The 25,323-nt window shown below is 37.7% G+C and overlaps 1 protein-coding gene across 3 annotated transcripts in view; it reads left to right on the forward strand.

Annotated features, from left to right (window-relative positions):
• The window catches only part of LOC127433418 (E3 ubiquitin-protein ligase RNF34-like), a 31,729-nt gene extending 8,841 nt beyond the window's left edge, over nucleotides 1-22,888 (forward strand). Inside the window, exons 2-9 of one of the 3 annotated variants that reach the window (XM_051685322.1) lie at nucleotides 5,720-5,944; nucleotides 8,546-9,028; nucleotides 13,119-13,181; nucleotides 13,465-13,666; nucleotides 14,239-14,265; nucleotides 16,680-16,721; nucleotides 19,195-19,212; nucleotides 19,347-22,888. In XM_051685322.1, coding sequence (XP_051541282.1) covers nucleotides 5,720-5,944; nucleotides 8,546-9,028; nucleotides 13,119-13,181; nucleotides 13,465-13,666; nucleotides 14,239-14,265; nucleotides 16,680-16,721; nucleotides 19,195-19,212; nucleotides 19,347-19,537 — 1,251 coding nt within the window. In that variant the 3' untranslated portion in view covers nucleotides 19,538-22,888. The remainder of the gene's footprint in view (nucleotides 1-5,719; nucleotides 5,945-8,545; nucleotides 9,029-13,118; nucleotides 13,182-13,464; nucleotides 13,667-14,238; nucleotides 14,266-16,679; nucleotides 16,722-19,194; nucleotides 19,213-19,346) is intronic. The other 2 variants (XM_051685323.1, XM_051685324.1) reach the window with 2 other exon arrangements.
• Nucleotides 22,889-25,323: the final 2,435 nt, after the last annotated feature.

Below are 25,323 nucleotides of genomic sequence, written 5' to 3' on the forward strand. Positions count from 1 at the left end.
TGCTTTATTACTAAAACAGCAGCACCAATTCGAGTAACATTAAACATTTCCCAAAGTATAAGTGGGAGGTTGACTAATTGAAAGATCTAGTTTCCCCATAGGTTGCATATTCATTGCAATGGGCATTAAATCTCTTAAATTTTCATCCTCCACAATATTAATCTGTCGGTAGACTGTGGCTATCCACTTTGTTACAGAAATCGTGAAGCTGTGTTCATGATTCGTGTCAGAGCGTCAACGCCTGAGCTTTGAACTCACAAAGTGCTTCCAGACAAAAACATCGCTTTCTGCGTTTTGGTGATAGTTAAGACTTGACTTGCTTCTGTGGTAATTAAAATACGCCTTACAAGTCCCATCTGGGCTTGTTTTATACATTAAATAGCGCTAAGAGCTCCTTTCTACATTATCACTGACAGGGTAGTACTGTCAGTGTAATTACTCCAGGCGGACATTACAAAGGTTCCGCCCTTCACACAAGTGCTTATGTCTTATTAACGGTAAATGCGTTAATCGTCATTATGAAAAATGTACGCGTTAAACTTTTTTAATTAATCGCATGCTTTAACGCGTTAATTCTGACAGCTCTAATTTTCAAAGAAGACAAAGAGACAATGACTGTTGTTGACCTGTATGAGTTTTTAATCTTTGCTTTGCGTTCTTACGTACAACTGCGCATTGAGTTGAGCTTTGTTTTTGCCAAATGTGGTATCAATAATATTCATAAGAATTTGTACGTAAAATGTGGTTCTAGCATGTACGTGCATTTTCGTATGTTTCGATAGACACACACTGAATCAATACTGTAACAACCAGTATAATTCGGGACAGAGAGGAGCACACAGCATTCGCAATACAAACACACAATCCTTTATTAAATGTTAAAACAAACAATAAGTCAACAGGATTCACACAATAAAGGTCAACAGGGCTACCCTCCTTTTCAAATGTGAGAAGACAGCCTCCCCCTTTCACGTTTAATGGTGTTGCCAGTCTAATGATATCGCTGGACAGATGTATTCAGATGGGCAGTCCCTGCATTTAGTTAATCAGTTCATGGACATCAGGAGCTCCCCTAACAAAGATCCAGTCCTATAGCTACCTAACACATTTTCCCCCACTACCTAACAGTCTTCACCGCCAGAGACACTAACTGCACCGAGCGGCCGTTTAGCGTGTCCCCCAAAATAATCAGAGCTCCCGTCCCCACATTAACCTCACAGAAGAGCCCAGCTGGAAAAAAGAGCCCCGAACCATAACCAGCAAACTCTTTAAATAGTTCACCAAAACAATGCCAACATTCTCATTAGCTGAGTACTGCCTCTCACGTCGGCAAAGGGCATACCCAACTTCAAGTTCATCACAGTTCAAGTTCATCACTATATCAACATATTGACATGTTTTCTTGAGAGTCAAACAAATCTTTACAAATCCTTTGACGACTGGTCATGACTGAAATTGCCAAAACTTAGACAAATAATGCGTTTCAGTGTCTAACAAAACAGCATAACCCAACCTAAGGAGGTTTAGCATGTCTCCCAGCCTGGCAAAGCTGGTCTTCAGCTGGTCTAGCTGGTCATTCAGGCTGACTAGCTGACAAGTAATGCACATCTCTCTGAAAACCAGCAAAACAGTCCAGCCTAACCATCTTGGCCAGGCTGGGAGACCAGCTAACCACCTTTAAGCTTATTTAAGATGTTTTTTCTTTCAGCAGGGTACAAAAAAGTATGTTTACACTTAACATACAAATACCTACGATTATGAATGAGATTGCCCTGTGTTGGTGGTGTTATGACACGTCCAGCAGAGTGAATGCTGAAAGACATTGCATCTTCTAAATTTACTTGTTAAGTAAAAGAAAGCTCTTAGAAACCCCAGTGCATTAGACCTTTAGAGAGCAACAGTACTCATTGTACTATAATCTCTCTCTTTCTTCCTCTAGATTTTATGATTATTATGGAAGCATTGTTTGGTTTGCACATCCATTTAGCTGAAACCTGAGAGACGTGCATTAATCTCAGCTGTTTAACTCTCACAGACACGACTTTCCACCCTCCTGACACCATTTTAACATTCCAAAAGCACGCTAGAAATAGTCAGACCTTGTCTTGCATGGTCTTAATACCCTAACAGCCTTTTACAATATATCATATTCCATATGCTCTTGAGAATTCACTTAAGGACTGCAAAACAATTTGATTAATTGCAGTAGATCACAGACCTAGTTTAAAAGTGAAGTTTGTATGTTTGTTACCAAATGGAATTGCCAATGTAGTGTATTTTTTTTAAACTAATTTCCTGAATACTACACATGTCTGCCATTGGACAAATAGAAAAATAGTCCTTACCCACATGTTACTGTGTCTGGCTGGTCATGATACTCATAAAAATACAAGCCTGATTACATGAAATTTACGTGACCTTGGCAACATTTTTGCAAAACGAAATAACATAGCTTCATTACATGTTTTGCTGCAGTTTCTCAGTGAAATGTCCAGCTGCAGCGTGGTGTGCCAAAAGTAAGGGAAACGGTGTGGTAATCAGACAAATTTAAGGAGAATGATGGTTTTATTGAGTAAAACGTACCTCCCTAACCTAAAACTTTTACCTAAACCTAACTAGTAGTGTCCTAAAAACAAATGAAAGGTGAACAAAACAGACATCCTTATCCTAAACCAACACCTAAACCTAATCGACAGTGTCCTAAAAGCAAATGCGACATGAAAAGCAAATTTTCTGTGGCAACCACATCATTTCGTGTTGCGTGTCAGCTTGTGTGCTTGGCTGGGATCGAGCCTCAGTCTTCTGAGTCCAAAGTCCAACACCCTATCAGGTGAGCTACCATGCAAGCTAATCATGTTGGAATAAGTGTATAAATGCTGGTGGATCTGTAATACAAGCGTTAAAATGTATAATTTTTCACATGACACGTTAGAGTAAAAGTGTTTCGATATCATAACATAGCAGTGAGTGAGTAACTGAACAAAAATAAGTGTTTATAAAGTCATAATCAGTGGTAATACTCGTGATTTGTATGAAAGTGAATAAAACGAACAGTTGTTGTAGCGCCTCTAGTGTTAATTTCACCAGGAAAGTGTGGTGAAACGTAGAACGTAGCACGAAAAACTCAGTTTGCAAAAATTTTGTTATAGAAACGTTCATTCTATGAGACTAGGTTCCAAAATAGAGCAACGTTTTGAGAGCACCACAGAACAACATATTTAAATTTTTGTTTGGAGGGGGGCTATTAATGGCTTGCTTATGGAGCCCAACAGTCTGATTCCAGAAGAAAAAATGCCATTCATTTTCTCCATAGATTGAATTGGTTTTTAACAATAACTTATAAACCTTTTAAAGTCAGACATACCAACTCTGAGGTTGTTAATCAATTAGATATGCCTCTGCTGAAGGCATCAGTATGCTTTAGTTATTTATTTAATATTCACTTAAGAAAAAATAAAATTTGTTAAATAGTGGAATTCCTTGTGAAGAACTACACAACCCATGATTCTGAAAAAGTGCCCAGCATCAATGTCCACTGTGAAGTACTCAGTCGAGTCAGTCTTCCTACACTCTCAAAGTACTTACACTGTATATTTGTTTAAATCTGAATATTTAGCAATATACTTTAAATATATTGATTCTATACTTTTAATCGACTTAAAATCAGTAGTTTTATATTTTCCATATTTATTTTCAGGCACTGTTGTGCTCTACAGTCTCATAATAAGTTAGAGTAATAGAAATTATTTTAACTTAGAAAAATCTACACACTTTACCTTAAAGAATATTGACATTGAGTGGAGTTAGTTGCTTTCCTGTTATGTTGTTGAACAGCAGGAAAAGAGTTACATAATGTAAAGCTCAGTAAAGCATGTGATATGCATGATTTCATTTGTGTAGAGCAGATAAATCTGCCCTCTGTGGGGACAATGAGGCAAAGTACCTTTCTAGCCATGACGTGTTCTTATTTAAAATATAATACAGAAGTAGAGGAAACGAAATAACTTGGGTTTGCTCTGTGCAGGTGTATTGGAAAACACAGGGTGGAAATCACCATAGCAGGATTTGGAAATGTTTTGTTTGCTTGAAAACAGCCATTCTTGCACCTATCCCAGTTTAATGTGTAGAGTCAACAGTGAGCAGTTTGACTTGGATAAGACTTCCATGAAGTGTTAACACTGTCCATGACAGCACACATACATCACTCAGACGTTTATATGATGTTTGTGTTTACATCTGGAAGACATCATTTTTACATTGTTTTCTCATCTGCAATACGTCTATAAGACATATGTCAATAAGCATGTCACGGATGTCAATAAGACATTCAGCAGATGTCTTGGAGATGTTTATGACTGTTTGTAAATCTGATATTTTTAAGATGTTTAGCAGATGTTAATTAGATTTTGATGATTTCCGGATGAAAAGATCTCAAATCTGAGTTGTCATTAACATTCTGTTTGGTATGGCAGATTTTACACACTTCACATTTAATGTGACTTAATTTATGGCAAACATTTGTGGCGAATCACAAGCTCGTTTGCATGCAAAATTAATGAGTGGCAAATTTGCGGCTAGTTTGCCAGAACTCTAGATTTTTTGTAAGGGAAGAGAGGCATATCTTTCTTTGGGCAGATGTATGAATGGCTTTCTTTCGCTGCAGATGGCACATGAGTGAATGGGCACTTGAGAGTATTTGAGTAGATTAAATTCCTTTTGTAGGCTAATTAAACAAACAAAAAAATCTCATGGTCTTGGAAAATGTCTCTTTGTGAACGATTGTACAGATGTAGGTCAATTTTGCAGCAGCTCACTAATAACTATGCACACCGATGTGTTTATGTTAACTGATCTTGACTGACTGAACAACATAAACACAATTTTGACTGAACAATGTAAACAGAATTAGCTGACTGCCTCAAAGTAGGTGGAGCTTCAGGTCACACCTACTGATGACATGGACCAATGGCGGTAAAAAGGTGTTTAGGAGACGGTAAGAAGTTTTCGTAGAAAAACTTATTTTTGTTCTAAATGACATCACACCTGTTCTTTGTTCGATTTTATACTAAGTATTTTGGGGTCTTTAACAGTGACAGTCCCGAATCGGGATTAACCTAAGGTTAAGAGTCTCGTTGGAGACAGTAGAAGATGAGTTGGGTAATGAATGGGAGAAATTGTAACGCTGAATAATATGGCGGCGGTAGGAATGGAAATCCTGCCTTAGAGTTTAAAGAGCCAGTCACCTTTTTGATACTGACATCGCCTGTCAGTTCACTCGAACATGCATGCAACTTAACCAGATCAGCTTGAAAAGTAATATTTCTTTGGGTGATCCAATTTGAAAATGCATAATTTTTCATACAGTTGTTGTCTGATTTTATTGCCTAGTTTAAATAGGTTATTTGCGCAACCATAGACCAGCCGTTCTGGAGATTTCTGTCTTTCTCTGTTCAAGTAAATAGGAGCTGTATTTGTATCCTGCTTGTATCCAATAGAGAGACAGAAGAAGCTACCCAGAAGTGTTATGAACATGGCCGCCAAGTGACCTGACTTACCTTCAAACCTAAAACCTTGTCGATTTCATCTTTAAGCACTAGGCCACCCCATATAACTGCTCGTCTTGTAATTACAGATAACTGTTTTTCATTTAAATATATGTTTCAAAACTTATGCAATTACTTTGTCATAACATCCTCCATATCTGATCTTTGTTTTCCAGGCGGGGGCCTCCTCCATGTGGGCGTCATGTTGCGGGCTGCTGAACGAGGTGATGGGCACAGGGGCGGTCCGCACACAGCAGCCGGGCTTTGGAGCTGGTGCCGGGCCATTCCGCTTCGCCCCTAGTGCTGGATGTTCCACCTACCCCCCCAGCAGCGCCACCTCAGGAAGCACAGGCCTGGTGTGCAAAGCCTGCGGACTGGCTTTCTCCGTGTTCCGACGAAAGGTTGGGCAACTGGGGTTAATGGGATACGATTTGGCATGAATCAAAATAATATTTTTCAGGATATTATCAAAAGATTTTTATACAACTTTAGGTGGTTCACTGGTGACCTGACCTGCCGACAAGTGCTCAAAATTCCTCTAAAACCATCAAAAAAGACCAGTCTAAGCAGCTTGGTCAGACTGGGAGACCAGCTTCAGCCTTAGGCTGATTTAAAGGAATGTTCCGGGTTCAATACAAGTTAAGCTCAATCGAAAGCATTTGTTTGTAAAATGACTGTAAAAATGATTTAAACAACTTTACACCTTAAATAATACACACGTTTTAAGGAAAAGGAGGAAGTAGTCGAAATACATTTTTGTGGTAATCAACATTATGTCACAAATGCAGTCGATTGAGCTTAACTTGTACTGAACCCGGAACGTTCCTTTAAGCTGTTTTTTTTTTTTTTTTTCATAGGGTTATGATGAAAATGTGTGTAGAAATGTGTGCTGCTCTGAAATGTGCTCTGCATCTTAAGTCTGGCATGAAGTTTTTTTGTCTGGCAAACGAAAGGAGTGAAAGGAGTGAGCTCTGAACGTTAACTTTTCCACACAGCATCAGTGTTGTGGGATATCATATCAGCACTTTCACACCTGTCTGCAGATGCTGGGAGAACCAGACAGTGTGATGTATCTGCACACCAGCGCACGAATGCAAAGTCATGATATATAGAGCTGGCATTAACTCAGAGTGGAATGGATTGATTGAACACGGTGGCATTTGATAACAATCACTGAGCCAGCCAACAGAGACAGAAACGCTTTCTCAAAGAGTTTGAAAGCTAAAACCCTCCTCATGCAGCACTTATTGCAGAGAGGGTAGAGATGACAACATATGTCAGTTCTTCTTCAGTGTCAATCAGAAAAACTAAACCTTGATTTAATTAAATCACTAATCTTATAAAGTTGACCATTTATTGCTGAAGGAAATTATCAGTAAGCTTGGTAAATTAAGCACATGTGTAACGTCAAGAGGCATTGTGTTGTATATTAAGCATCATATTTGTGTACAAACATCTAATAAACATTGTAGTGAGAGCTGATTCACAATCACATGTATTCTAAACTGTAATCATTTCAAAAACATTTGCTGAATGTTGTTCTAATGTCAGACAGCCTTTAGCAACGAATTGCAGATGAGCAAATACACTAAAAATTACAGTAAAAAAAATTGGACCTATTTGTTATTATTTTCTACATTTTAGAATAATAGTAGTCACCAAAACTCTGAAATAGCAGAAATGGAAGTATGAGACTTATGCAATAACTAAAAAAATGTAAACAACTTAAAACTATCTTGTGTTTCGATTCTTTTAAGTAACCTAGTATTCTCTCGATCAGCTTTACTTAGAAGTTTGACTTTATTTCTTCTGCTGAACACAAACGTAGATTTTTGCAAGTAAATGGGTACCAAAAATGTGAAGCTGCAAAAAGCACATTAAGGCAGCATAAAAGTAATCCATATGACTCCAGTGGTTAAATCCATGTCTTTAGAAGAGATAAGATAGGTGTAGGTGAGAAACAGATCAATATTTAAGTCCTTTTTTACTATAAAATCATCCTCTCTGCCCAATAGGTGGCAATATGCATGAAGAATGTGAATCGCCAAAAACAAAAGAAGGATGTGGAAGTGAAAGTGGAGATTTATAGTAAAAAAGGACTTACATTTTTATCTGTTTTTGACCCACACCTATCATATCACTTCTGAAGACATGGATTTAACCACTGGAGTCATATGGATTATTTTTATGCTGCCTTTTTGGGCCTTCAAAGTTCTGGGCATCATTCCCTTGCATTGTATGGATCAACAGAGCTGAGATATTCCTCTAAAAATCTTAGATTGAGTTCAGCAGAAGAAAGAAAGTCATACACATCTGGGATGGTATGAGGGTGAGTAAATGATGAGAGAATGATGAGAATTATTTTCTGCAGTGTATACAGTCTTTCATAAAACACTTAAATCAAATAATTTGCTTGACAACATACAGTGCTGTACAAAATTTTAGGCAGTTGTGAAAAATGTTGTGTAGTAAAGATGTTTTCAAAAATAATGCCATGGACAATCACAGATATTAACTGACTTCATACAAAGTGCAGTAAACATAAAAATAAAATAAAAAATCAGTATTATCAGTATTACATGTGACTATGCCCCTATCCCTTGAAAACAGCACCAGTTCTCCTATGTAGACTTATGCACAGTTTTCATGGTTGTTGGCAAATAGTTTGTTCAAAGCATCTTGGAGTACTTGCCACAGTTCTATGTAATTTAGTCTCAATTGCTTCTGTCTCTTCATGTAATCCCAGACTGACTCAGTGATGTTGAGAACTGGGCTCTGTGGGGCCATGCCATCAGGACTTCTTGTTCTACTTCTATTCTATTCTTTTTGTAAAAGGAATGTTTGGAAATCTAAAATTGATATTTTCTACTGACACACTAAAGCAGAAGATAGAAAATAACCATCTTAAGACAAATGTTTTTGTGAAACATCTAATGTGCTCAGCACTGTATGTGTGTGTTCAGGGGATCTCTAATGCTTTATCTTTCTCTTCTCCCTGGCAGCATGTTTGTTCGGACTGTAAGAAGAGTTTCTGCTCGCTGTGCTCTGTGCTGCAGGAGAACCTGAGGCGCTGTGCCACCTGCCACCTGTTGTGGGGCACGGCCTTCCAGCGGCCACGCTTAATGCAACTCCGTGTTAAAGACCTGCGACAGTACCTCACGTTGCGAAACATCAACACAGACACCTGCAGGGAGAAAGAGGACCTCGTGGACCTCGTGCTCTGCCATCTGGGTGCTGAGCTTGAGATCGGAGAAGATGATGAGGAGGATGAAGAGGAGGAGGCGGAAGTGGACACGGACAGCCTGCCGTCACTCCCGCACTCTCTTTCCACTCCGCCTGCCTCTGCTGCATGCTCCACATCCCAGCAGTCCACATCCCAGCAGTCCACATCCCAGCAGTCCACATCCCAGCAGTCAGCGCTGTCCGCAACCGTCTCTCAGGGAGAAGCTCTCAGTCGCAGCAATAGCTCAGGGACAATCAGTCAGGTGAGGCTCTGGAGGAGGGATGGCAATTCTTAAAAATTCTGATAAATTTGTTTCGTTTTTAGTAGGGCTGTCGATTTAACACATTAATTTAGTGTGATTAATTTTACGAAAAATAACATGTTAAAAAATGTACGCAAATAGTCAAGCCCCCATGCGTATGTAAATTCCATACAAAAAATTTTCCCAACCGTCGTAGCAATGCAAGCTTGATGTACCACCTTGATGTTGCAGTAGGGGGCAGTCAGCTCCAGATGTACAGCTTAACTTGTCTGCTACCACAATATATGCATATGATATAATGTATTTGAATTATTTATTATATTTGTAATATTTGGGGGCCTTCCTTAGTAAATATTGATATTTATGTGATTAATTAAATTAATGAATCGGCATATCATTTAATTAATTCAATTAAAAATGTTAATCGATTGACAGCCCTAGTTTGTAGTGATAAAACTCAGAAGAGAATTAGCATTTTCGAGCCATGTGTTCCCTCAGGAATTTCTAACGGGCTTTTAGAATAGCAGTTTTCGATATGCAAGGGATAATCTACAGTCAGCCGGTCGTTATCGTAAAATATACCTTGACCGAGTGGAGGGGTCTTGTATCATTTATTTAGTGAGAATGAGTAACTTGCCATTACTTACATAATTAAATGGACATGAAGTACTGATTTGAGTTGAAATTGCATTATTATGCGAGAAGAGTCTCCAGAAACAGCTGAATTCCTCTGGTTTGGGTCAGAGGTCTGTTGGTGTTTTTGTTGTGAAAATGACTGTCTGACTCATTATCACACGTATTACAAGACTTGCCAAACAAATAAATAAACGAACATGAAATATTGATTTGAGTTTAAATAATTTGATCAGCTCACTTGTAGCGATTGCAGAGTGATGTTCGGTTGTTTTCCAGAGAGGTAACCAGTTAATTTTGTTAAAGGCTTCTCTCTTTTTAGTAGAACATGATTGGCATGTGCTTTGATTCTGAAGGAAACTGCAGCATCACACTTTTTTTTTCTTTTTTTTTTTTTTTTTGCCTTAATGCAGAGTGTGGATGTAGCCTACTTTGACATGCTGAAGACCTTTTAGACAACTATATATAATTACTGTGTAAACATGCATGGTTAATCCAGATACAAGGAAAAATATTAAGGTAAAAGAACATTTCTCAGTTGTTTCCAAGTCTTCACTGACTTATTGTAAGATATGACGCATTTATGCAGATTTGATGCTGCCAGGTTTTTACCGAGATCTGTAATTAAATAAATAAAATGAAATAATTAAATAATTATTAAATAATTATTACTTGTTGAAAATAAAATAATTTGGCTTGTATAAAATGACATTTAGTCCAAACATGCCCAAGCAGTGTGTGTGTGCATGCATATGCAGCAGAGAGATATTTTGGCTATTAAAAGATTTTATTAAATATTTTAAATATTTTTGGGGATATATTTAATTTTAAGAATGCATTTATTGAAAAGATGTTATTTTATATAGGTTACTGTATACTTTGCTTGTTATGATTTCTATGCTGATCCCCACATGGGAAAAACATTTAATTGCTTATTATTACTTATTTTGGTTGAGGCAAGTCCCTTATATTGAGCATGCTTTTCCAGACCAGGTCCTTTTTTTTTTTTTACTTAAGATCTGGTAACACTGCAACTGGTACATCACCCACCCTTAGCACACAGTAATGTCATTTAAAATAAAAGAATGTTATTAACTGTTCTTTAATTTCGTTTTGACCGGTTACCACTTGGAAAGGAAAGGAGGCAGCGTAATGCTGGAACTGGAACGAAAGAAATACAGTTTCAGCTCAGAATGAACCGAAATGAAAAACATTTCATTTTTAGTCCCTGCTTATGTTACTCATAAATTGAAAACTACTATTGTAAAAATCCATAAAAAATTCTTGAGGGAACCCATAGTGAATTAACCAAATTGATACTATGACTGAACAGCTCTATTTTGATTCCACCTAACAATTCTGGTTCTTCAACAATTCACATTATTATCTGGACATTTATGAAGTAATCTCACGAAATAAAACAAATGAAAAAGAAAACAGTCAAGTCATTTCATGTGGTCTTTAAGCTGCTTACAGCCCTTAGTTACTGAACAATCAGCTCTGACGTGCTTTGATGTGACGTGACCGCGTGGTTTCTTGAAACAGCTGTATCCCACGAGGCTAGCCGTGACATTTAAGCCTTGCCTCTTTCAGATTTGACATGCTGAGCACATTACATAATGTTAGAACAGTTCTTCTGAAAATTCCTTCTAGTGCGACATGACTAAGTACACTTAGAGAGAGTATAGACACAGACAGCCGCATGGGGCAAATGACTAAGCAGCAAAGTTTGTTAACTTGATTATTTCACCCTGACGTTTTTAATAGTACTAAAGTGTGTACTTATTTATATAGCTGTGTAAATGTGTATGTCTGTGTGTGTTTGAGGAGAGACCGTGATGGTGCATTGTGACTCAATAGAGGGTAGGCATGCTGACCCACAGCCAGCAAAGCTGTGCAACGTCTGTATGAGAACATGTGTGATAATTCAGTCCATGTACTGAGCTTGCCTTATAAACAGTCAATTCTTTAGCCAGACAGCTGACAGGAAGAATGCAGGACTGTTAGCTAATTGTTGCAAAGAGGAAGAGAGAGAAAGACAGGCCTCTGTATTTCCAAAGATTTGTTGGTCTGATTTACTTTTGATAAAGCATTTCTAATCAATAAAAGTGTATTAAAGTTAGCATGATAAAAACATAAATACTGTATATGTACTGTGGATCAGATTTGCTTTGGAGAAAGGAATGTTCTGGGTTCAATACAAGTTAAGCTCAATCGATATCATTTGTGGCGTAATGTTGATCACCACAAAAAATATATATATATCATTTTTTAAAGCAAAAGTGGCAGTAAAAGTAAGGCATTTGCAATGGGGTCTAGTGGCTATACTTTTGAAATTGTGTTTATGTTTATGCCTTGGCCCAACTCACTTTACAAGTGTCTCTATAATACTGTTGATTAAGCTTAACTTGTATTAAACCCGGAGCATTCTCTTAATGTTATATTTATATTCTTAAAAAAGGCAACATCCATACTAATCTGTTTCCATTTGAAAACTCATTTTTCAGTTTCCTAAAGTAATTGTTTTCCAAAGTATGCTGTAATGGAGGGTGTTTTTTGAAACACTCCATTTTTGGTGGGGGAAAATGCAGTTCTAGTTTACATGAGAGGCGTAATAGTAGCTAAATAAATGAATTGGGATGCACATGACCGACGAGCTATACATTTGGTTGGAGTTTGGATTGTTTGTAAAATATGTGCCAATCTTAGTCCACTCTTGAACACGTTTTTTGTCATTTAGACTTATTAAGACCCTCTATTATAGTACTAGTTCACCCAAAAATGAAAACTCTCTCATCATTTACTCATCCTCATGCCGTCCAAGATGTGTATGACTTTCTTTCTTTTGCTGAACACAAACCAATATTTTTAGAAGAATATCTCAGCTCTGTAGGTCCATACAATGAAAGTGAATGGTGTCCAGAACTTGTGCAGTGTAAAAGTAATTCATACAACTCCAGTGGTAAATCCATGTTTTCAGAAGCGATGTGGTTGGTGTGGGTGAGAAACAGATCAATAATTACATATTTTTTCTATAAATTCTCCTCCCTGCCTGGTGGGTGGTGATATGCACAAAGAATGCAAATCCCCAAAAAGAAGAAGAATGTGAAAGTGGAGATTTATAGTACAAATATTTTCTCAACCACACTTATCATATTTCTTCTGAAGACATGGATTTAACTACTGGAGTCGTATGGTTTATTTTATACTGCCTTCATGTGCTTTTGGAGCTTCAAAGTTTTGGTCACCATTCAATTGCATTGTTTGTACATACACAGTCAAGATATTTATGTTCTGCAGAAGAAAGTCAGATACATCTGGGATGGCATGAGGGTGAGTAAATGATGAGAGAATTTAAATTTTTGGGTGAACTATCCCTTTAAGTAGCTAAGTGTTCGAATATAGCAGGTTTTTAGCCTTAAAACTAAAATAAATGTTTTTTGTGTTTTATCTTTAGGACCATGGAGATGCTGCATCAGTTGCTCTCCTCAACCTGGAACCTCATGAAGAGATAATGGAGGTAAGAGAAGCTGTCTCTTTGTCCTCTTTCTCTATGACAGCATGACAACAGATCAACTTGTGTTAAGTTACAGTATTATGCCACTGACTGTGCAGATGATTGGGTTACTTAGAAATACACTGATTCACATCCATTAACATGCATAATTCAATGCTTCTGATACACCTACAGAAAGACAGAAATGTCTTCTGATGTAATATGAGGTTTGTGTTGTTGTAGGATTGTGGACTGCAGTTGAATGCTACTGTAAAACCCCTCACTCCATGTGTTTTGCCTTGAGCAGGCAAGCCCGGCGACGCAGAGACGGGCGCGCGCCTCACTCTCAGACCTGTCTCAAGAGGACGACATCGAGAGTCTGACGGTACGGCAGTTAAAAGAGATCCTTGCACGAAATTTTGTGAACTATTCAGGCTGCTGTGAGAAATGGGAACTGGTGGAGCGTGTCCATCGACTCTACAGAGAGAACAAACACAACAGAAGATCCAGTAAGTACACCAAACAAATTATTCTTTTTTTATTTATTTATTGTGTTGTTTTGTTCATTATATAATTAGTCAATGGAATGTCAACCATAACTTAACAGTTCTAAACCTACAGTACGAAAAATTAACAATAATGGGACACGGGTGATAAACCATTATGGGTTGCATAAGAAAAGAGTAATAAATCTACTGACCAAATGCTATCAAAATGACCATGTACAAAAATGATAGTGTGTCAGGTGTAGAATTGTGTATAACATTTTCTTTGGATACTTCATAAGACTTCACAGACATTTTAGCTATATAACTGGCTAAATAATGAGAAGGAAACTCTGTGGTCAACTTTTGTAGATGTTCAGGCTGGAAATAGCACAGTTGTCTGACGTACACTGAGAGTGGTGGATGAGAAAGGATTGGGCCATTTATTCGCATTATTCAATTCCATTCAAAAATTATTCAAAAAACGTTAAATTGAATCAGTCAAGGATCAGAACAAAATCAACTGTGGTTAATATGATTGTCAAAATGCCTTGTGTTCTCCATAAAATAGTTTTTTCTCATTTCTTCTTTTGCAGTGGAAAACGTTAGCAACGTGTCTGCAGGTAAGCTAATAAATATGTCACATGTATTGTGTATGAGAGTCATGTTTTTTAACCCTGGTTTAAAGGAATAGTTCACCCAAAAATGAAAATTCTCTCATGATCTACTCGCCCTCATGCCATCCCAGACTTTCTTCTGCTGAACACAAACAACAAAAGATTTTTTGAAGAATATTTTAGCACTGTAGGTCCATACAATGCAAGTGAATGGGTCTAAAACTTTGAAGCTCATAAAGGCAGCATAAAATTCCTCTTTAAGACACCAGTGGTTTAATTCATGTCTTCTGAAGCAATCCAATGGGTTTTGGTTGAGAACAGACCAGAATGTAACAAAATTTTCACTATAAATTTTGACATCAGCAGTCTCCCTGGCGATCATGATCTCAAGCTCGATTACAATTCCTAGCGCCATCTAGCGCTAGAGAGAGACAATTTGTTTTTTTAGAGAGAAACACATTTCGTTAACACATTGCCAAATATCTGAACCTGTGGTTGGTTTCAAAGTTTTGTTTGTACCTTTCTTTAATAAAGCATTAACATCTCTAGCACTTAGGGTTCCTCCTTCATGCTCAGACATTTTGCCTCATAGTTGTAGGCTACTTTCTGCCACATGGAGCATGTGGAAGAATTTGTATGAATGAGCCACTAACCCTGCACCTGTAAATCGTTTATTTTTGTTGCTCTTGTGCAATAGAAGAATACCAAGAAAAACATTCCGTACCTTAAAAACATAAAATAAAATTTAGTCATTTTTATTTTTTGTTTAGATATTTATATTTTGCAGGAGTCCAGCGATTAATTTTTTTCTCCCGCTTCCCACGCGCACATCGGTGTCTTCCCGGCCGCACACGCAGTCAGCAATCAAAACGTTTACCATGCCGCACTCTGTTGCATCTGTTGTGGGTCCCGCGGGACTGCAGGACTCTACTAGGAAGTGTAATCAAGCTTGAAATCATGCTCATGCCTAGAGACTGCAATGGCAAGAAGTATAGTAAAAAAAATTTACATTCTGGTCTGTTCTCACCCAAAACCGATTAGATCGCTTCAGAAGACATTGATTAAACCATTGGAGTCTTCTGCATTACTTTTATGCTGCCTTTATGCACTTTTTGGAGCTTGAAAGTGTTGGTCACCATTCACTTGCATTGTATGGACCTACAGACTTTGTCAGTTCAAACCAGTCTGGCCATTCTCTGTTGACCTCTCTCATCAACAAGGCGTTTCCATCTGCAGAACTTCTGCTCACTGGATGGTTTTTGTTTCTGGTACCATTCTGAGTAAATTCTAGAGACTGTTGCATATGAAAATCCCAGGAGATCAGCAGTTACAGAAATATTCAAACCAGCCCATCTGGCACCAACAATCATTCATGTGATTATCTAGTCAGCCAATCGTATGGCAGCAGTACAGTGCATGAAATCATGCAGATATGGGTCAGGAGATTCAGTTAATGTTCACATCAACCATCAGAATGGGGAAAAATGTGATCTCAGTAATTTGGACTGTGGCATGATTGTTGGTGCCAGATGGGCTGAGTATTTCTGTAACTGCTGATCTCCTGGGATTTTCACACACAACAGTCTCTAGAATTTACTCAGAATGGTGCCAAAAACAAAAAACATCCAGTGAGTGGCAGTTTTGCGGATGGAAATGCCTTGTTGATGAGAGAGGTCAACAGAGAATGGCCAGACTGGTTCAAACTGACAAAGTCTACAGTAACTCAGATAACCACTCTGTACAATTGTGGTGAGAAGAATATCATGTCAGAATGCTATTCTGAGATGCGGGTTGGCGCTGATTTGGCGAAACGAGGGGGAACTACACAATGTTAGGCAGGTGGTTTTAATGTTGTGGCTGATCGGTGTATATATATATATATATATATATATATATATATATATATATATCAGTGAATGCGATTTGTCAAGATGTGATATTAGACTGTTACAGTTGTCATTTAGCAACAGACAACCAATCTAAAACCAAACAGTGCTTGCCTCCATTAAATGTTCATGATTTGTACAGTCACAGAAACTTGCACGTACTGTCTAGTTTTTGTGTCTGAGGGAAACTGTTAAAATGTCAAACAGTGATGGCTAATGCATTAACTGGAAGGATGAAGAATTATATTAGTTGATTTATGTGGAGACATTTCCACAGATGACGAGCAGTTATTAAAACAGGTTCATGTTCGTTGTGTGCTCTACTTGTCCAATCAATGTTATTAACCTCAGAAATATACAAATGAGAACATAAAACTGCGGTTTACAAATATACAGTGTGAAATCTCAAAACCTGACAACCCAGAATTAATTGCTAACTTAGGATAAAGTATAAACCGTGTGAAATTTGAACCAGTGCTAATGCTAGCTCATGCTAAAAAAATGCTAACCCTGCCGTTACTGTATTTGTCAAAGTTGTAGCCTACCCTGCACCTATATGTAATGGAGGTATTGGAGGTAAGATTCAGTCTTTGTGTAATGCTGCTGTAACATAAAATCATCTCATTACCATGAATGTGGGTGAAAAGTGATTCTACATCCCAATGCATGCTGGCAGTGGCTTAAGTTTGATATGTGGCTCTCACGTGTATGCTCATATTTGTGCCTGACAGCATGTCATGAATTGTGCTCCTAATGTGATCTGTCTGTCTTTTTATAGCTTGTCAGATTACTGTACTTGCACTTGCCATCATGAATCAGTTTAAGGATTAACACTTCTTGAACAAGAGCCCAGACTGATATTAAGATCCCAAGATTATAGCCGCCCATTCTGCCACAATATTTTAAGTGGCTTTTTGGAGACTGACCAGATATTTTTGTGGTTTAGCAGGCTTTCAGGATGTACACTATTCATGATTTTGTTTTTACAGCACTTAATAGAGATAATGAAGACATCAGCAAATACTGGCTTAGTCTGGAGTACAGTACAGTTAAAAGCAGATATGCTTTAATGAAGGGTTCAACCACTGGCATTGACTGGCTAGAAGGATGTCAAATAGAGAAAAGACAATAGGTTAAAGGAATAGTTCACAATATTCATTATTTACTCTTCTTCATGTTGTTCCAGACCTGTATTCTGTTGTTTTTTCTGTGGAACACAAAATATATTTTTTTTTATTGTGACCACTGCTGTCAATCTCTAAAAAGGACCAAAAATACTATAAAAGTAGACCATACGATTTATGCACTATATTGCTAGTCAGTTCAGTTTATTTATCCCATGGCAAATTTCATTTGCACAGGTGTCACATTAAACATTCAAATGCACATAAAAACACAGGTCATAATAAAATATCAACGTCAAGATTAATAGGAATTTGTCAGAATAAACTTAAATAATTCAATTAAATTGTATTTATTTAAAAAAAAAAAAAAAAAAAAAAAGTTTTATAAGGTAACATTGTAATAAGTACAATTTAAAAATATTGCTGCAAGCAGCAATTACAGGGCCAAGCACACCAACAGCAAACATTTAGATTGAATAAAGAATTCCTGTGATGATTTTAAGCATAGTGGTGAAAAAAGACATTTGTTTTATTACTTATAGTGTTATACAAAAGCTTATATCTTTTGAGCAATAGGTGGCGCTGTCACCAAATTGATATGGTATTGTAAGGGCTTGGACACAATGTCATATTTGAAGTTTCATGTCAATACACTGAAGCTTTCAACAGATAAAGCCAAATTTATAGGAACATACTCGGCATGACCCATGGAAGCTAACGACACAAGTCTCATGACAATAGGCTAAATTAATCAAAAGTTATAAGCATTTCTTTGTATCTTTTAATTACTAGGTGGCACTGTCCCCAAACTTATTTAGTACCTTCAGAGCATGACCCCAATGACACATACCAAATTTCTTAATAATACAGCAATGCGTTTGTAATATAGAGCAATTTAAGGCCAAATTCAAAATGGCCGACGCACAATTTGAAAGACATAGGAAAACTGGGAAACATTTGACTCCGTATACCCCAAGGAATCTAAAGAGACCATTCTCATGATTTTAGGCCAAACTATTTTATAAGGTATAAGCAAAAAATTTTAAATATTTGAATTATTATGCATTTTTTATATGAATTATCTTTATTTGGGGGCCATTCTCAGCAAAAAATTATGTATGCGATTAATTGCGATTAATTAGTCTGCATGTCATGTAATAATTCAATAAAAAAATTTTTTTATTGATTTACAGCCTAAAAAAAAGCTTCTTTTTTGTACACATTTCTTGACCACTAGATGACACTGTGCAGGTACCCTAAGGTCATGCTTGTGATGACATGTACCAAGTTTTGAGTTGTGAAGATACAGCCTCACGTCCATTTTGCCATGTTCTCCGTCAAATTCATTTATGCGGTATACAAGAATGGTTTGGTTTATCATCATGAATTCCATACATTTTTGTAATGAGTGTCTCAAGATTATACGTGCAAAATTTTGTGCAAATCGGACATACGACCTGGGAGGAGTTAGAAAAAGTAGGTTTTTCTGAAAATTGGAAATGGCAGAGGAGATGAAAGATTTTGCGATATTAGTACCCTTTGGGTATGACCTAAGGTATCGGAGGACAAAGGAATTTTGTTTCTAGGACTTAATGTTATAGGCCGAAACATAAGTGAAATTTTGAACTGTTGGTGGCGCTAGAGGGTTTTAGTGAGTGACCCCAAATTTGGGTCAGTTACATTTGAGAGTATCCTCTATCAGTGTGCCAAATTTCATAACATTCCTATGTACAATTCTATGGGATGCCATAGACTTTCTGAGAAAAAGGAATAATAATAACAGATACAATAGAAACTTTGTACCTTTGGTGCTAGACCCCTAATCAAATTACCATTTTAAATAAGGTAATAATAATTTTTTTTAAGTCATATAATATTTCTGTGTGTGGAACCAATCAATTTTTTCTTTTTTTATATATTCACAGAAAATCTTCTATGCAAGCGTGAGTAAATAATGACATCTATCTATCTGTCTGTCTGTCTGTCTATGATACAGTAAGGTGTGCAAATGGCAAATATGCAAAGCAGTGTAGTGTGTGAGTGCAGGCAAACAAAAGATTTCTGTCTTGTCTTGCAGATGGAATGCAAGTTGCTCAGCTGGGCGGCGTTGATGAGAACCTCTGTCGTATCTGCATGGATGCCGTTATAGACTGTGTTCTGCTGGAGTGTGGTCACATGGTCACCTGCACAAAGTGCGGCAAGAGAATGAATGAGTGCCCTATCTGCAGGCAGTACGTGGTGCGGGCGGTGCACGTCTTCAAGTCTTAACACTGGGCCTCTACTGGAAAATCAACACACACACACTGCTGAATCGAGCAGTATGGGGCCATGACTGGACAAAGTGACTGCCCCTGTAGTTTCACACTGAATTAAAGGGATAGTTCACCCAAAAAGAAAAATTCTGTCATAATTTACTCACCCTCATGTCATTCCAAACTCGTGGATGTCAAAAGATATTTGAAGAATGTACGAGTGGCTCTTTTCCTTGCAATTATAATGAATGGAATTGGAGCTTTTAAAGCTTTAAAAACTTGGGTGCTATATTCCAAGCTTTCTGCAATAGCTTTATGTGAAGAACATACCAAAATATGTCATTATTAATTAAAAATCTTGACATCCGCCCTAGTTGTCCTTAAACAAATCATTCTTTTAAGTCAGGTCTTTTTTAATGAATCGGCTGATTTGGTTGAAACTGACATGAGGGTGAGTAAATAATGACAGAATTCACATTTTTGGGTGAACTGTCCCTTTAAAGTCTTAAAAAGTGGCACTGCGCACACTTATTTCAAGTGCAAGCATTTCCTCCTGGCTGTTTTATTTGGTGATTCATTGACATTGTACTTGAGTTTGAATCAAATCTGTGGTTAGTAAGCCAGGGAAGATGGACTGTAATGGAAAAAAAGTATATAAATATGAAAGATTAAATGATTTACATTCCTGTAAACATTTGGAAATGTTTTATTGTATGTGCAATATTAGAATTCCTTACGTGTGCGTGTAGAGAAACCGATTGCCATTAAGATGCATGTTGTCGTAGCGACAGTGAAGACCAATGCGTGAAGGGAGAACAGAGGTGCCAAAGTAGAAATGTGCAGAATGGCTTCTGGATTGTTTTTACATGCTATTATTTATAACCTTTTTCCATGTATTTAATCTGCTATTGACACATGACACAATTTAGCATCCGTGACACAGGATCAAATGACCAGCGAGCAGTGAAGTTATCAACAGCAACGGTGACTGCAAGTTAAAAGAAAATATATTTTCAAAGAGTCACTGGAAACCAGCATCTGCCGTTATGTAGCTTATCACTGGAACCTCAATTTTGAAACTTTTTGAAGTGGAAAAACTTGGTGCACCTTAAATTGGCCACATGCCGTGATTGGATTTGATTAACAAAATGGCACATTTTATCTGTTGGTCAAAAAGAAAAATCTGCTTTGATCTTCATCTCAAGCAATACCATGATGACAGATGTCTATTTTTTGGTGTGTTGTATTGTGCCACACAAACCTGTGTGTACATTTTCAAATACACTGCCTGGCCAAAAAAAAAAAAAAGCTGTATACTTCAATATTTCATTGGACCGCCTTTAGCTTACGCCGCACGTTCGTCGTGGTATTGTTTAAACAAGCTTATGCAATATCACAACATTTATTACCATCCAGAGTTGCATTAATTTTTGTCCAACATCTTGTGTGATGATGGGAGAGTCGAACCACTCCGTAAAATCTTCTTCAGCACATCCCAAAGACTTTCAATGGGGTTAAGGTCAGGACTCTGTGGTGACCAAATCATGTGAAAATGGTTCCTCATGCTCCCTGAACCACTCTTTCACAATTTGAGCCCGATGAATCTTGGCATTGTCCTCCTGGAATATGCCCGTGCCGTCAGGGAAGAAAAAATCCATTGACGGGATAACCTGGTCAATCAGTATATTCAGTTAGTCAACTGACTTTATTTTATTGCTGCATAATGTTGCTGAGCCTAGACCTGACCAATTGAAGCAACCCCAGATCATAACACTGCCTCCAGTGGCTTGTACAGTGCATGACGGGTGCATCGCTTCATTCACTTCCCTTCTTACCCTGTCGCACCCATTGCTTTAGAATAGGGTAAATCTGGACTCATCAGACCACATGACCTTTTTCCATTGCTTCACAGTCCAATCTTTATGCTTCACAGCCAATTTAAATAATTTTTCCGATTAGCCTCACTAACAAGTGGCTTTCTTGTGGCCACACAGCTGTTTAGTCCCAATCCTGTAAGTTCTCGTCACATTGTGTGTGTGGAAATGCTCTTACTTTCAATATTAAACATAGCCGTGAGTTCTACTGTCGATTTTTTTTTTATGATGTGACTTCAAGCCTTTTAGTGATCTCCGATCACGATCATTCAAGATTTTTTTTCCGACCACATTTCTTTCACGAAGCTGACGGTTCACCACTATCCTTCCAGGTTTTAATAATGTGTTGGACAGTTCTTAACCCAATTCCAGTGATTTCAGCAATTTCCTTAGTTGTTTTCTTTGCTTGATGCAGGCCAATAAATTGCCCCTTCTGAAACACAGTAACATCTTTTCCACGACCACGGGATCCATCTTCTGACATGGTTGTTTAAGAAATGAGAAGCTACACACTGCATCAGTTAGGGTTAAAAGAATTGTTGCCAGCTGAAACATTTTAATAACTGCAATTATGATCCAATCATAGGCTCTTAAAGGAGCAATATGTAATATATTTACTGTACTAAAGCATAAAATTATCATAATATGTTATCAGAGATTTTGGAAACATGCCAAGTTGAAATACTGGCTTCTCCAAAAACAATGCTACAGCCAGTATATTCTACTTTAAAATGTCCCTTCCAGGCCGGAATTTCTGTTTATGTTTTGGCCTGTGTGATCCCGCCCACTGCCCTTTTCCCAATAGTATTTCGACACCCCGGGTTGCCAGATTTGAAATAAGTTAGTGGGCAAACACAGCTCACTGCAGACATGGAAGCCAGCAATACATCTAGCTAACATTGACAGTTATAAAAAATCTAATTGAGCTGGTTTATAAAAATAAAAACACTGCAAATGTATGCATTAGCTGATCAACATACAGTGTAAGGCTCGTCGCTTGCCATTGTCAGTTTGCTCGTTCCTGTTGCGTGTTCTCCACCTGGCAACCCAAATGAGTTTGGAGTCTGGGGAGGAGGGGGCGGGGGAGACAACTCTTTCCAATATTTTGAATTTGGACTGCAGTACCCATTTGAAACGTTTGATGTCAGTGTTACATATTGCTACTTTAAGTATCTTGCTTATTTAAGACCAAATGGCAATTTTTTTTTTTTTTTTTGCCCAGGCTGTGTATTTCCACAAGCGGTACTACATTGTTTCTTTCCCCTCTTTTGTGAATATTGAAGTCTTCTAGATAATGATAAGATACTGAGAGGAATTTGTCATATTCCTCTAGATGCCCTTCGTTTGCTGTGAGTTATGTAGTCAAATATAAGTTAGTATGTCTGTGGTATTGCCTAGACAAACAAATAATGGAAAATTTAACCAATTAATCACATATGATTTTATATAAATGTGAAAACAAGATGTACACCAAGTATATGGATATACTTTCATCCGTTCTCCTGTTTTTTTTTTCTTTTTTTTTTTTTTTTTGGTGCCCCTTCAGCATTCCCTAGAATGTAAACAGCATTGATTTAGTAGATTATCTTTTAAACCAGCCAAAAAGAAAATTCTACAGTAGAACTGATAGCATTCTAGTGTCTCAGCTGTGTATTTCTATAATTAGACCATTTTTTTAATCGTTGTTTTAAAACATATCCACCACTGTTTACCCAACACTGACACTGTGCATACATTTCTAATGCTGCTATCTTTAAAGATGTCACAGTAGAGAAATACTCTTGCTGAGCAGACAATGGACTAGAGGTCTGGACGGGCCTTAAAATGAAACCCATACCCGAGACCCTACCCGGCCCGATACTGTCAGATTATAAGCTCGAACCCGACCCGAAATCACTCACTATCTTTATCATTTCTTCTCCTAGCAACTACTGTTGCAATAGGCTATATTTTATGTAAGCATATAGGCAACATTCGTAACAGTACTGAAAGAGTAAAAATAGGCTGTGTCTTGTTTCGAAGGCTGCGTGCTAGGTAGGAAGCGTACTTTGAAGGCTGCAGTATACCAAGCGTCCTCCTTTAAACAAATCTTATTTAAACGAGACGGCCTTCGTAGGGGAAACGGAACGTAACATGGTTGCTATGACAGCACGCCAGTCTTTAACAAGCGCTTTGAGTGAGACATAACAAAGTCCCTTTAGAGGAGAGTTATAAAGATGTAAAGAGAAAAGAAATAGGTTTTACAGGTGTACTTTTAGTCTAATACTTTATTTCAATTATATATTAATATAATAATACATTATATATACTTTGCACCAATCTACTACAACTTGGGAATTAACATTACTTGCGTTTGTACATCATATTTACGGGCAAATTGGCGTTTTTTTTAGACATTTCCGTTGAAGCAAAGAATTGTGGGTTATGAGTGCCCACGAAGGATACACCTCATGCATCCTCCAAATTCCCGTGAAAGAAGGTCGCATTCGAAGGCTGCATTCGAAGTGTCCTACTCGCTTTTATGAAACGAGACAGCCTCGATGACGTATGCGGCTAAGAAATGCGACCTCCGGAGGATGCAGCCTTCCAAATGAGACACAGCCTATACACAGTTTTAACAAGGCACAGCAGCCCCTCAGTACACTAGAACAGAACGGAAAAAAGCATTGACTTACCGTTTATGTGCTGAAACTTTGCTTGGTACAGAACAATCTGGAATAATATGAAACAATGCAACAGTCCCCTCTTTACAGCCTGAACTTGTTCAGAACGTTGAATCGTTGTGACAACTGCGCTAAAAAACAATCTAGACGCAGTGCAAAGAATGAAACAGAGTGCAGGTGTCTCAACATGCATTTTTGAAAATGTGAAGTTCTTTTTTATTTTGACGTGGTGTTTACACAGTGCCGGTCCTGCGCGACACACTGAAGAAACAGCGAGACACGGCACAACAATCAAAGACATTCGTCCAGCATGTGTTTATATAAGAAAACAATGGGAAAACAGAACAGACGCACACAAAAATAAGTTTGGTGTGAATGGCCCCTAACTCGTCTGTTCGCGCGTCTGTGAAGTGAGAGCGCGTGCGTGAAACAGTTTCGGTAGGCATTTTTATTTTTTCGTTAATTACAAACCCGAACCCGGCCCGAAACCCGTCGGGTTCTCGGGTCCCGTCGGGCCTGGGTCGGATTGCAGACCTCTACAATGGACAAGATAATACTCTAAATTAAGTGAGCGCTGGAAGAAGTTTTGTGTCTGGTCTTTGTATTTTGGAATGTTGAACTTTTTATTTTGGTAATTCCAAGATGATTTATTAAATTTAATAAAACATGGTACCTTGAACTAACAAAATAAAGATTTTTCTCATGTAAGGATTTCCTGTGTTGCAAACTATAAAATGCTGATCTGCATCCCCTAGTGGCTATAAACTAGTAGAGCGCACTTAAGTCAGATGCAATAAGTCAGTCAGAACAAATGGTTATGGATTCAATTTAATTAACGATCGTACACAGGTAATAATGGACTTTATACCCGTATACAGTTCCTATTTATTGTGGAAAACCGACTGGCCAAGGCTGTAAGATGTTTAGTATTCAGTTGACAGTCTCGACAAGAAAGCGAGAACCAGTGTTGGGCAAGCTACTAAAAAAATGTTGCTAGCTAAGCTTCTAACTACTCAACAGAAAAATTAGTTAAGCTAAAATCTACACTTCAGAAAAAGTAGCAAGTTACACTACAAGCTACACGCCAAAAGCAGCTTGCTACATTTAATCTACTTAAATTTTTTCAACCGCAGATGCACAGAGCATACTGTCATAGACAAAGCACCTAAAAGATATATTCACATGATGTTTATCAAAGCCATGGTACAGTATATTACAGTAGTGATGGGGAGTCGGCTCCAAAAGAGTAAATTCCTCAACTCTGA

Source organism: Myxocyprinus asiaticus, chromosome 43, assembly GCF_019703515.2.
Source record: "Myxocyprinus asiaticus isolate MX2 ecotype Aquarium Trade chromosome 43, UBuf_Myxa_2, whole genome shotgun sequence".
NCBI lineage: Eukaryota > Metazoa > Chordata > Actinopteri > Cypriniformes > Catostomidae > Myxocyprinus > Myxocyprinus asiaticus.